We start from the raw sequence: 12970 nt of genomic DNA on the forward strand, positions 1-12970 counted from the left end.
AATAGCATACCATGGAAATGCCACAGTTGAAATGGCTGTTAAATTGAGATGAAACAAAGAAATTGTACTGGAGAAAAGAAAGAAAAAGAAAGAAAAGCAAAAAGGGCAGGCAAGGGTGATAGCTATGTTGTCCTGGGCCAGGATCTAGCACTCTTTGTGATTACCTTTGTTTCTTTGGCTTGCCCATTACTTTAACTAGTAGATCCTTCCTGACACTGCTCTGTCACTGAATGGCCTTTATGCATACATCTTAATCCTCCGTATTTTTATTGAGCGTTTCATGATGATGAGCTCAGACAGAGGCAGTCTACAGCCAGAAAGACTTAAATGGTATATTTAGATGGCTACAAATGCCAGCTCTGAGGATCAGTAGTGTGTTTTGCTAGGACATGGTAACCACCTCCATCCATATTCTGTTATCTGAGGGAAGATGACAGATCACAGGGGACTGACAAGATGCATTTTTAGGCACTTGAGTCTGCATATTTCCCAACTCTGCATGGGGAACTTATACATTGAGAGCATACCGTATGCTTTATACATAATTTTTGGTTAGTGCCTACTGCACTGAATTGGATCAGAACAGTATCAACTCCATTCTTAAACTGTCTAATGCTGGACTGTAAAATATGCCTTTAAATACTGAGTATTCTTTTAAATAACTCTGATTTTTTTTGTGCAGTGCTAGCACTTCAAATGTTGCAAGAATAGAAGAGATGGAGAGACTTCTGAAACAAGCGCATGCTGAAAAGACTAGGCTGCTTGAGAGCAGGGTAAACATAATTTTATGAGTAAAACTAAGAGTGGGCATGTTAGTTAGATAACATCCTCCTAAATGCAACATTGGACCCTAAATATTTTACACCTAATAAACACTTAAAAAATTACCTCTCCCCCCTTAGTTTGGTCTGGTTTCACCCTCATACTACAATCTTTGAGCCCATATGCAATAGGTGCTATCTCAGTGGGTGAGTTGATGGCAAAATCCCATCAGAAGCTAGGTCAGCATTGCTTCTACATCTGCTAGGAGCACTGCCTGAGAAGAACCTTAATTTCTACAGTGGTGATATTTGCAATTCTGATTCCAATTCTCGGTCCACTTTGCTGGACACATACTTTTGCCTACTTAAGAGGCAAAAAGGGATTTAATCCTAGCTAGAAATTACATTATCAGCTATAGTTTCAAATATAATCGAAGTTCTGCATGTGCTGTGGTATTTAGGAACGGGAGATGGAAGCTAAAAAACGAGCTCTGGAAGAAGAGAAGCGCCGCAGAGAGCAACTGGAGAAAAGATTGGAAGAAGAAACTAGCCAGAGGCAAAAGTTAATTGAAAAGGAAGTCAAAATACGTGAGAAACAAAGAGCACAGGTGAGATACATTGACATGAAATGGTTTTTAAGTGCAAGACCTCCCCTTGACATACAGAAGGGACTAACTGTATTTCTGCCAATGGTAAATAGAACTGCTTTCAGTTGAATAGATGGATTTGGTATTTCTGAGGTGTAACTGTGCTGCTAAAAGTATGTTTGGGCTCTTGGAGCCTTAGACAGACACCTGGGTATTCATTTAAAGTCAAATAATAGCATAGATATCTATTTAGCATCTTATATCTAAAGTATAAATATTAATCCTATAAGGTTTGTTACTGAGTATGGGCAGAGCAGATTTTTTTTAGCCTGAACAACAGAAATTTGTGTGTGTGTTAATTTTATAAACCATTGGTGATTTTTTTCTTTCTTTTAATACATAAAATGTCTTGGAATGTGAATTGTCACTTCCAAATATTTGACTGAGAAAAAAAAATTTAAAAAGAAGCTTTTCCAGCTCTACATCTACTCTAGAGAGGAAGTCATTTTTCCTGATGTTACTGGGACTATACAATATGGAAAAGATTACTTAACTAAAACAGTGTTGCCTCCTGCATTTTCTTGCTGCTTCTTAGGATTTAGAAGTATCTTGAGCTTTCTTTAGGCTCAGAGGCCTTACCTATTTGTTTATTCCACCACAAGCAACACCAACTACATGGTATAGCAAATAGATTAGGCACTCATTTTATTGTTAGTATAGTATAGCAAGACAATGTCTCCACCTTAAAATATGTATCTGAGTGCAGAAGATTCCATGTCATATTTTAATATCTTTCTGCTTTTCTCTGTGCTACCTTTGCTAAATCTTTGCTTCATGAGTTACTATTACTTTTTTTTTTTTTAACAAACATTCCTACATAGAATCATAGAATTGTTTAGGTTGGAAAAGACCTTTAAGATCATCCAGTCCAACCATTAACCTACACTACCAAGTCTACTCTAAACCAATCAAGGGTAGACTAGACTAAACCATGTCCCGAAGTGCCACATCTACCCGTTTTTTGAACACTTCCAGGGATGGTGACTCCACCACCGCTCTGGGCAGCCTGTTCCAATGCTTGACTACCCTTTCCGTGAAGAAATTTTTCCTAATTTCCAGTCTAAACCTCCCCTGGCGCAGCTTGAGCCCATTTCCTCTCGTCCTATCGCTAACTACTTGGGAGAAGAGACCAACACCCACCTCACTACAACCTCCTTTCAGGTAGCTGTAGAGAGCAATAAGGTCTCCCCTCAGCCTCCTCTTCTCCAGGCTAAACAACCCCAGTTCCCTCAGCCGCTCCTCACAAGGCCTGTGCTCCAGACCCTTCACCAGCTTTGTTGCCCTTCTCTGAACACGCTCCAGCACCTCAATGTCTTTCTTGTAGTGAGGGGCCCAAAACTGGACACAGTATTCCAGGTGCGGCCTCACCAGCGCCAAGTACAGGGGGACAATCACCTCCCTGCTCCTGCTGGCCACACTGTTCCTGATACAAGCCACATAACTTGCCTTTCTAATTGATAACACTAAATCAGAACAATAGGATAACCCCAGAGGAACTTTAAGCTGTTTCTGGTTATAATAGATGGTTAATTAAATGGATACCATTCCTTTGTTTTTATACAAAGTGTAATTACCAAATGTTAAATTTTATGCATACTTTACTTGAATGCCTGCTTTTTTTCTAAGAAACTTTAATGACAACTCAAGTTATATCTTTATCCCAAATTGGAGTGTGCATGTGTTGTGACAGAATGCCCTACCAGCTACTGCTAATTGGCAGACTTGGCAGAGAGGCTGAGGGCTGAAGGCTGAATTGGCAGGAAGACAAAACCTATCTGTCAAAAATAACTATGGGTTTTTTGTTAACTTTTTCTTTCCTTTGTATGGTAAGACACGGTATTTTTTTTTCAGCACTTTCTGATACTTAGAAATGTGAACTAGGGGAAGGAACGCCACCTTTGCGCTTGCCAAAGCTGGTGCCAGCTTGTATCATACAAGACTGCGTAATTTTAGAAAGGTGCTAAGAGTTCTTGCGGGCAACACAGCTCCCATTGCGCCAAGAGGTTCTTGAGACTGCAGTGAGGGAAAGTCCCTTCGATTTGTGACTCACAGTGGGATTTAACAGGCTAACTTTAGGCATCGAGCAGGGGCAGGTTAGATTCTCCAGGTCACTGATTTCTCCGGAGCCAGGGGAGTGAGAGAGAGAGGGAGATGCTCCTTTCAAGGGTCATTCACAGCACCTAATTTCAGCTTCTGTTCTGAATCGCCCTGTGATGTGGCCTGTCTGCCTTGACTGCAGCAGGAGCATTGGGAGACTTGTCTTCTGTGTTTAACTGAGGGGGGGCATTGTGCGTAGACCCTTCAGGCACAGAACACACGCATATTCCCTCAGCTGGCAGAGCTCCCAAATCACTACCTCCTCCTGCTTGTTCTCCCAACTGATACTGTCCAGGCGTGATGCAGAGTCTTGAACTGCAGTCAAGAATGAGGCACCGTTTCCTGTGCTGCTTTGCTGTCTCTTGCAGAGGGCTGCAGTTCAGCTCTCTATACCGTATTGCTGACACTGAACTAGATACCACATTTAATTCGTTCAGAAGAAAATAATTCTATTTTGTTCACAGCAATCTTTGTGAAACTCACTAGAGATGATAGTTCACTCTTGTTATTAATTTTTCCCTGTAATAGCATGTTCTTATGTCGTGGTTTAGCCCCAGCCAGCAACTAAGCACCACGCAGCCGCTCGCTCACTCCCCCTACCCCGATGGGATGGGCGAGAGAATCGGAGGAGTAAGAGCGAGAAACACTCCTGGGTTGACATAAGAACAGTTTAATAATTGAAATAAAGTAAAATGGTAATGATAATAATAACAATATAATAATGATGATAATAATAATATACTAAGCAAGTGATGCACAATGCAATTGCTCACCACCCGCCGACCCATACCCAGACAGTTCCCGAGCAGCAGTCGCTGCTCCCCGGCCAACCCCCCCAGTTTATATACTGAGCATGACGTCATATGGTATGGAATAGCCCTTTGGTCAGTTTGGATCAACTATTCTGGCTGTGCCCCCTCCCAGTTTCTTGTGCACCTGGCAGAGCATGGGAAGCTGAAGAGTCCTTGACTAGCATGAGCAGCACTTAGCAACAACTAAAAACATCAGCATGTTATCAACATTCTTCTCCTACTAAATCCAAAACACAGCACTATGCCTGCTGCTAGGAAGAAAATTAACTCTATCCCAGCCGAAAGCAGGACATCTTATTATTTATATTATATTTTGCATGAAAATACCTGTAGTAGTAAAATATTGATGAGCAAGATATGCGTAGTGAGTATCTAGCCCAGAGAAAGGGTTTGCTTAACATCATGCAAATGAAGTTCTTGCACTTCATCTAAAGCAGGAATGCACCTTTAAATTTAATTAATGTTTTAATTCTAAAACCACCTTTCTGTGCTGTGGTCCCTGTTTTACCAGCTTATCACCTGATGATTTCAAGAAACTCCTATGCTCTAATTTTGCTTTTAGAAAGTTATTCAACACTTTGTAAAGTTATAAGTTTTAAGGATTTTTCTTTTAAAAAATTAGGGCTGCAGCAAAAGCTCTTTATTTTTCTTACATCTATTCTTAAAATCTATGGGCAGTTTACAGTTATGTCCTTGCAGCAGAAGGAGTGAAAGAGAAGTTAAGACTTCTGTTAAAAACAATATGATTTTCTTTTCTTTCCTGTAGGCCCGTCCCTTGACTCGCTATTTGCCCATTAGAAAGGAAGACTTTGACCTACGAAGTCACATCGAAACAGCTGGTCACAACATAGAGACCTGTTACCATGTCTCCCTCACAGAGAAGACGTGCCGCGGCTTTCTGATTAAAATGGGAGGAAAAATTAAAACATGGAAAAAACGATGGTTTGTTTTTGACAGAAACAAGAGAACTTTTACTTATTATGCAGGTAGGTTGTGGGATCACTACTAGGGTACACCTGTCCCTCTACTTTCCTATCAACCTCAGCTGAGTTATGAACATGTAGGGAGTCCTGAGTAAAACTTACATTTCCATTTCATCGGGTGTTTTATACATACACTCAGAGCTCGTGCAATCCCTTCCCTATAGTGTTCAATCCTAATGCCAGGTAAGACAGAAATGAGCATAACAGACAAAGGCAGAGATGTGGATAGGCGAGAGGAAAAAATGGAAGATCATCAAGTTCCTAGTATACAGAATAATGGCTCCACATAATTTATTTTTAAATTATATACTTCCCCCAATGACAGAATGATTTCTTGTACCCTTCATACAAGAATATAATTTATGATACTTACCATGAAAATTAAATGGAGTCTGCAGTCCCATTGCTTGATGGGCTGAAAAGTCTTTCAGGAAATTAAATACACAGGAGTAGACTTTTTGAGTTTGCCATACTTTGAGAGTTTAAGGAATTTCAAATGACCAGTAAGCAATACACTAAAGAGGTACACCAAGCTGTGTTATACACTATCTGAAGCCATTATAAGCATTACGTTAATCTGTTATCTTGGGGTAAACCCAGAAATTTGGAATTTAAAAACATGTACGTCTCTCCAGTTGCTAAGCAAATCTACACATGGTTTGACTTTGAAGTTTCAGAGGAAGGCAGAAAAATTACTTTGTGTTCTGAATACTTATTGTTGAGACAGGTCAGACAGGGGGCATGTGTAGGATGGTCATTGCTAAGAAGCAGAAGAAAACATCAAGTACAAAAACCGCCCGAACAGTTCCATTTCCTTTTATGACACTACTGCTTTTCAGCAACCCATAAGGAACTTAAAATTGATGGTAGGGTTATGCATTGCTCAGTCCATCTTTTTTAAAACACATATTTGAATTCATTACACTCATTCATTACATACCCACTGAATATTTCTTACTAGTTTGCAGTAATACTATGAGGAATGTAACAAACATTTTTTTATTTTGTTCTTAACATCTGGTTTATTGGTTAGCAAGGCCTGTAACATACAGTAGTGTTCCCATCTGGTACTGATTTTTTCTTTTTTTCTTTTTTTTTTTTTCTGTAGTAGTAATGTTAATAGTTAACAGTCTTGAGTGCAGTACAGTTGCCATAATGCAATTTGAATTACCAAAGAAAACTTTTCATAGTGTCTCAAGGACTCCAGCCAACAAACATAGTTTCATGACAATTCTGTACCAGCTGTGCAAAAATGCAGCTGCTTGTATGATTGAGGATCCATCTAGATCTTTAAATATATAGTAGACTTCCAAAATAAATATTGATGCTGTAAATTCAGAGTAATTGAACTCTAACTGAATATACTGGTATATTGTTTTAGTTCTGCAAGTGTACTGAACAAAGAACTTGCCCTAAAGTCTGACAATTTAGTGCAGTGACTGAAGCATCTGCACTTTCTGACCTGAAGCACACAGGGCACTCTGTAGAGACTGTTGTTATGGGAGCTTGTGGGTACCTGAAATGCTCTTGTAACCGAGACCCCAGGTGGGGCTTGAAAGGAGAGCGGATCACCGCTTGTACTGCGTAGACAGTATACTTTGTATAGTATTGCATTTAGCTTAGCATAATGTGTGCTATAATGTCGTAATCTCATACCTCGGTACTTCTGCTGGTCCCCCGGGGGCTGGCAGGGAGACTCCTAATGCTGTATTTTTTGGTCTCTGGGATTTTTTGTGCCATCATATGAAGCTTTGGAAACTGCCTGCAGCTACCGATAGGATGTAAGCTGAGTTTCATGAGTGTTCAAAATGACAGCAGAATCTCTCATGGGACTGAGAAAGATGTTCTGCATGACTGTTCAGTGTTAAGGTGACACTCACTTGGGGTCAGAAGGCATAATATTCCCATAATGTAAAAGTACCGGGAGTGGAAGGAAGGTTGCCCTTCAGTGTCACATGCAGTTGTGATGCTTCTTAACACCCTTCGGGTTTATTTAACAGTATCTGGAAACAGTATCTGCAGGAAAATGGAGGGTACTGTAGATGCTTCATCTGCCCTGTTCCTTTTTCTTGTGCAACATTGTAGTTGTGACTGTTAAGACGTTAAGTTCACAATTTGTATCCTCCTTGCCCTAGTGATTCACTAGCTAATGCTGGGACAGGAGGCAATATCAGATGTCTAAAATAGTTTAGAATTGACCCCCTGCAAGTGTCTGCTTCTTTCCATTGCCTTTAAAGGGAGATTTAAGTCAGCTGTGTCTCCATTGTAGGTATCAGAACTTAAGTGAGAAGACTCCCACCCTGTATTTCAGCTTTGCTGCTGTGGGATGTTGGTACCAGAAACACAGTACCACTGGATAGCAACTACTCCTTGTTAGCAGCCTCCCTGCAATAACTGTCCATTCAGGTGTTCTTACCTCAGGCACTCTGAAGCAAAAGGGGAGGTCCCTTTCACGACAGGGGCAAATTGCGTCTAATTAATTTGGCTTTTACCTTGGGTGTCAGAGTAGGAGAGTGCAAACAGACAATTGTGATGCTGCAGCTGGTGCCTGGGAACATTTAACCTCCTGTAAACCTTTCCATGTGTCAGAGCTCATAGAAACTTGCCTACAAGCTGCTAACCTCATATTTTAATAATAAATATTAGCTTGAGACTGAGGGAGATTATTATAAGCGGGGAAGAAGCATTTTTTTTTAGTAAGTACAAGCACAAATGATGTTCTAATGTAAAGCTTTTGCTATCAAATTGTATTTCAAATTTGCTTATCATAACAGTTTTCCTTTGAAGGCAAACTGTAGGTCTTAGCCTGCGAGCTATGTGAAGTCTGGCTGGCTTTCATGGAATTGTGTCGTGGTTTAGCCCCAGCCAGCAACTAAGCACCACGCAGCCGCTCGCTCACTCCCCCTACCCCGATGGGATGGGCGAGAGAATCGGAGGAGTAAGAGTGAGAAACACTCCTGGGGTGAGATAAGAACAGTTTAATAATTGAAATAAAGTAAAATAGTAATGCTAATAGTAACAGTATAATAATGATAATAATAATAATGATACACGAAGCAAGTGATGCACAATGCAATTGCTCACCACCCGCCGACCCATACCCAGACAGTTCCCGAGCAGCGATCGCTGCTCCCTGGCCAACCCCCCCCCAGTTTCTATGCTGAGCATGACATCATATGGTATGGAATAGCCCTTTGGTCAGTTTGGATCAACTATTCTGGCTGTGCCCCCTCCCAGTTTCTTGTGCGCTCGGTAGAGCATGGGAAGCTGAAAAAGTCCTTGACTAGCATAAGCAGTACTCAGCAACAACTAAAAACATCAGCATGTTATCAACATTCTTCTCCTACTAAATCCAAAACACAGCACTATGCCTGCTGCTAGGAAGAAAATTAACTCTATCCCAGCCGAAACCAGGACAAATTGGAAGATCGGATGTATCCCAGAGACATCTGTCCTTCCGTTGGCTAATAGCGGCCATGATGTTTATTCACTTCAGTGAAGGGAGTGACTTGCAAATAGATGAGGAAATTGCAAAAGCTTTATTTCCTTGGAAACGAGGTGGAAAAGAAAACATATTAAAGTAGGAAATGCATCTCTCAACAAAAATGACCAACTTGTAAGAAAGGCTGAAGATTTCTGTGGGATTTCACCAGCAGAAGTGTTAATCCAGTTACTTATCAGCTGAACATATATGGAAATGAGAATTAAGCTTTTGCTTCTTGAAGTACTGTTCATTTCAGTTCTCAAAGACATTTTCTCTTTTCCATTTTAGACAAACATGAAACTAAATTAAAAGGTGTAATATATTTTCAAGCTATTGAAGAAGTCTATTATGATCATCTAAAGAATGCATATAAGGTAAACTTTCTTATTGTTGTTTTAACTGAGTATCATATAGTAGTACCCAAAGTATGGTAGCTGCTGTCAAGTCAAAGGGAGAGCTGACATTATTAAAAAAATACAAAATTGTTATTATAAGCTGACATTATTAAACAAACAAAAAACCCTGGGGTGGACGAAAAGGAAGATGAAGCCAGATCAGTGATTAGCACTGGGGTTTTTTTATACTGATGAAAGCAGAGGTAAGAGTGTCTACCTGCCAAGTGATGATCCCACAGGGATTTGCTGTGAGGAATTCCTTAGCCCAGTGGTGAGACCACTGAAATCAGTGGCTTTGGTAAATCAAGGGATGGCTGTATCATCCCTGATCACAGGGAGGGAGGTAACTGGCGCCTGCAGCTCATGGCACCCTCTGCCTCTCATCTGTAATTTAAACGAGCTGTGAACAAGCTGAACATATCCTTGGCAAGTGGATTTGTGAAAGCCAAGGTGGTATTGACCACTGGACAGAGTCGAGGAGTTAGTTGTTTGGGCATGAAACAACAATTTGGAGCCCAGTACTACTGTGTAATAGTCTAGTGGAAATATGTCGTAAAAAGTGTTTATGCTGGATGCAAACACTTTAAACACATCTCCGCTTCCAGTGCTGCAATGTAGGAAGCAGTGCTGCACCATTTTGCATTTTACCTTTCTCCTTAGCCCTACTGTAAATCTCCCTTGTAAGTAATTTTACTTCTGGTGCCAATAAATGGCTTTTGATTTCATTCTTTTGCTATCCTTCTTTCTGTCCTATTTTTAGAGTCCCAACCCGTTGCTCACTTTCAGTGTTAAGACGCACGACCGGATATACTATATGGTTGCTCCTTCGCCAGAAGCCATGAGGATATGGATGGATGTTATTGTTACAGGCGCAGAAGGCTACACCCACTTCATGTTATAATAAAAGGGGGCAACAGGGCATACTGCAATAACGTAACATATGAAGTTAGCCATATGTAGTGAAATCTGAAAAGCCAGTGAATACTCCGAAATGTCCGCCTTATGATGTGCACCCAAAACCTCGGAATGAGATGGTTTTACAAATGCATTGAAAAGGGGGGCTTGTTACTTGTTTTAGTTGATCTTTATAGGAATGAAAGAGCTAAAGCTGTTGAGAGAATCCTAGTGCTCCAAAATGGATAATTGGGCAATTTAAATTACAGCATCCTGATTCAATGAAAGTTTTCTACAAATTCTCTTATACAGAGAATGTCTTCTTAAACTCATACTAAACAGTTTACAAATGCGTGTGTTCTCATCAGTATGCAAAAATTCTAGTAATGGAACAGAAAGTTCTAATAAGCATATATTTTAATATGCAGTATTTGACATTTATAGATGATTAGGTGACTTTTTAAAACTTTTAGTCAAGTATTTTATAAAAATATAAACAAAAAGGCAACCCTAAGGTACACACAGTTCTTGCCTTAGTAGTTAAGTATTACAACAGAGCCAAAGAGTTACACGATTCCCTTCTCATAATGTCTTCAAATTGTTAGTTGCACCAAACTTTAAGGGGACAGTGCCAAAACTCTTCATGACTTTTAAAGAAATTAAATTGTTATGATATTCTGTGTGTTCAAACACCCAGTGACACCAACTGTATGTTTAAAGTTTGCATCTATGGAGCTCAACAGAAAAAGAGGATAGCTTTATAAAGATGCGTTTTTCCACAAGGATATGAAATGGAAACACATGTATTAACTTCCTCATAAGGAGGGGTTTTTTAATCTTCCCTGTTGAATAGAATGAACTAATTCTAGACCCTACAGCAATTTTCTTTTATGTCGTAAGGTCCCAGCATGGTTCTAACCTTACCCTGTGCCAGGTGAACGCTCTATGGAAACCTCTCAAACATTGGTTCCCTTGAAGCCAGCATCAAAATCTCTACCTATCTAAATTCTTTGGAGCCAAGTTTTTGGCCCCCGAGAGTTTTTTTTTTTTTTTTTAAATGCATATCTGCAACAGAATAATGCTGTCAAATAGAATAAAAAAAAAAAAAAAGAGAGGCAAGTTCTAAGAGTTTATGCTGAACAGTGTATGAATAGAAAAAACCCTCAACATTTTAAGTAGCAGAGATTGAGATTCCTAAAACAACAAAAATACTGAGGGTGCAGTGGTCTCCCATTTTAAAATCACTTCAAGTCCTTGAATAATATTGCAAAAACATAAATTATTTAATTGAACTGAACTTCAAGAAAGTCTCTTATAATATGACTTGAAAGAGGTTCTATTTCAGTAATCAAACTTCTGTGCTATGTGGTTTGTGTAATAGAAGCAAGCACATTAGCCTTTTTTTTTCCTTGATGAAAAGTTAATGGCTTTTGATGGAACAAATAAAAAACTGAAAGCAGAATAGAAGTATGCTGGCAGAATATTTTTGTTATGCTTTTTAAACCCTGTATCTGTAATGAACGGGTTGAATTTTTTTGTGGTATACACAGGTGATACGGTTGCTGTAGCATGATGAACATCAGTTTCGACTTGAATCATGAAAGAAGGGACTGTTGTCACAAGGTAATTGGTATCATCTGTGCAGATCACAGCTTGTAATCTAATGATTTAAAACACTATCAGAAATAAATTGCTTTGGTTTATATAATTATTATTTTTCCCTGATTGTATCTTGATTTTACTCCTAAGTATGGTTATAAAGGTTTTCTAATAATGATTTTTGTATCCTGCATGATGCAATGAAGGCATTTCAATAAACATTTTTAAAAATACACTTGTTTTAAATATTCACTTGCTGCTTCATTTTGAGACATTTCTGCATGTCTTTTAAACAGTCATATACAGTTGTGCAAGCAATTTGGTGTTTCTTAGTAATGTTTAATCTAACCATTCCATGTGTTTTCCCATAAAAGAGCTATGGAAAATGATCTTTCAGATGGCAGTGAAATTAGGAGCATAGTCTGTTTACTACGTGTACATAATATAATACTTTTCTCATTTTTTATGACCCTGTTTGGAAAATTTATCACCAGCCTTGGATATAGATAAATTTTTTGTTCAACTGCAACGCAGAAATTGCTGAAGTTTAAGGGTTTCCCAGTTTTCCCATATTTGACTTAGACATGACTCAAATTGCAGGACGCATTAGCTCATTGTAAGAGCCTATGCAGTTTTATGGCTTTTTCACTTAAGTTTCCTAGCATCGTCACAAAGCGTGGTGGGTGTCGTGGTTTAGCCCCAGCCAGCAACTCAGCACCACGCAGCCGCTCGCTCACTCCCCCTACCCTGATGGGATGGGGGAGAGAATCGGAGGAGTAAGAGTGAGAAACACTCCTGGGTTGAGATAAGAACAGTTTAATAATTGAAATAAAGTAAAATGGTAATGATAATAATAACAGTATAATAATGATGATAATAATATACAAAGCAAGTGCTGCACAATGCAATTGCTCACCACCCGCCGACCCATACCCAGACAGTTCCCGAGCAGCAGTCGCTGCTCCCCGGCCAACCCCCCCAGTTTCTATACTGAGCATGACGTCATATGGTATGGAATAGCCCTTTGGTCAGTTTGGATCAACTATTCTGGCTGTGCCCCCTCCCAGTTTCTTGTGCCCCTGGCAGAGCATGGGAAGCTGAAAAGTCCTTGACTAGCATGAGCAGTACTTAGCAACAACTAAACCATCAGTGTGTTATCAGCATTCTTCTCATTCTAAATCCAAAACACAGCACTGTGCCTGCTACTAGGAAGAAAATTAACTCTAGGACAGTGGATTTTGTACTAGTGGACATCAAGACAACGTAAAGAAAGCAGGGCAGTAGGCAACATCTCTTAC

General features: G+C 39.7%; 1 protein-coding gene across 2 annotated transcripts in view; it reads left to right on the forward strand.

The window, feature by feature from the left end:
* The window catches only part of PHLDB2 (pleckstrin homology like domain family B member 2), a 58069-nt gene extending 47989 nt beyond the window's left edge, over positions 1-10080 (forward strand). For both annotated transcript variants that reach the window (XM_009478245.2, XM_075720325.1), the window contains 5 exons: positions 683-773; positions 1223-1369; positions 5084-5303; positions 9073-9158; positions 9940-10080. In XM_009478245.2, coding sequence (XP_009476520.2) covers positions 683-773; positions 1223-1369; positions 5084-5303; positions 9073-9158; positions 9940-10080 — 685 coding nt within the window. The remainder of the gene's footprint in view (positions 1-682; positions 774-1222; positions 1370-5083; positions 5304-9072; positions 9159-9939) is intronic.
* The last annotated feature ends 2890 nt before the right edge of the window (positions 10081-12970 follow it).

This window comes from Pelecanus crispus, chromosome 1 (assembly GCF_030463565.1).
Source record: "Pelecanus crispus isolate bPelCri1 chromosome 1, bPelCri1.pri, whole genome shotgun sequence".
Taxonomy (NCBI): Eukaryota; Metazoa; Chordata; class Aves; order Pelecaniformes; family Pelecanidae; genus Pelecanus; species Pelecanus crispus.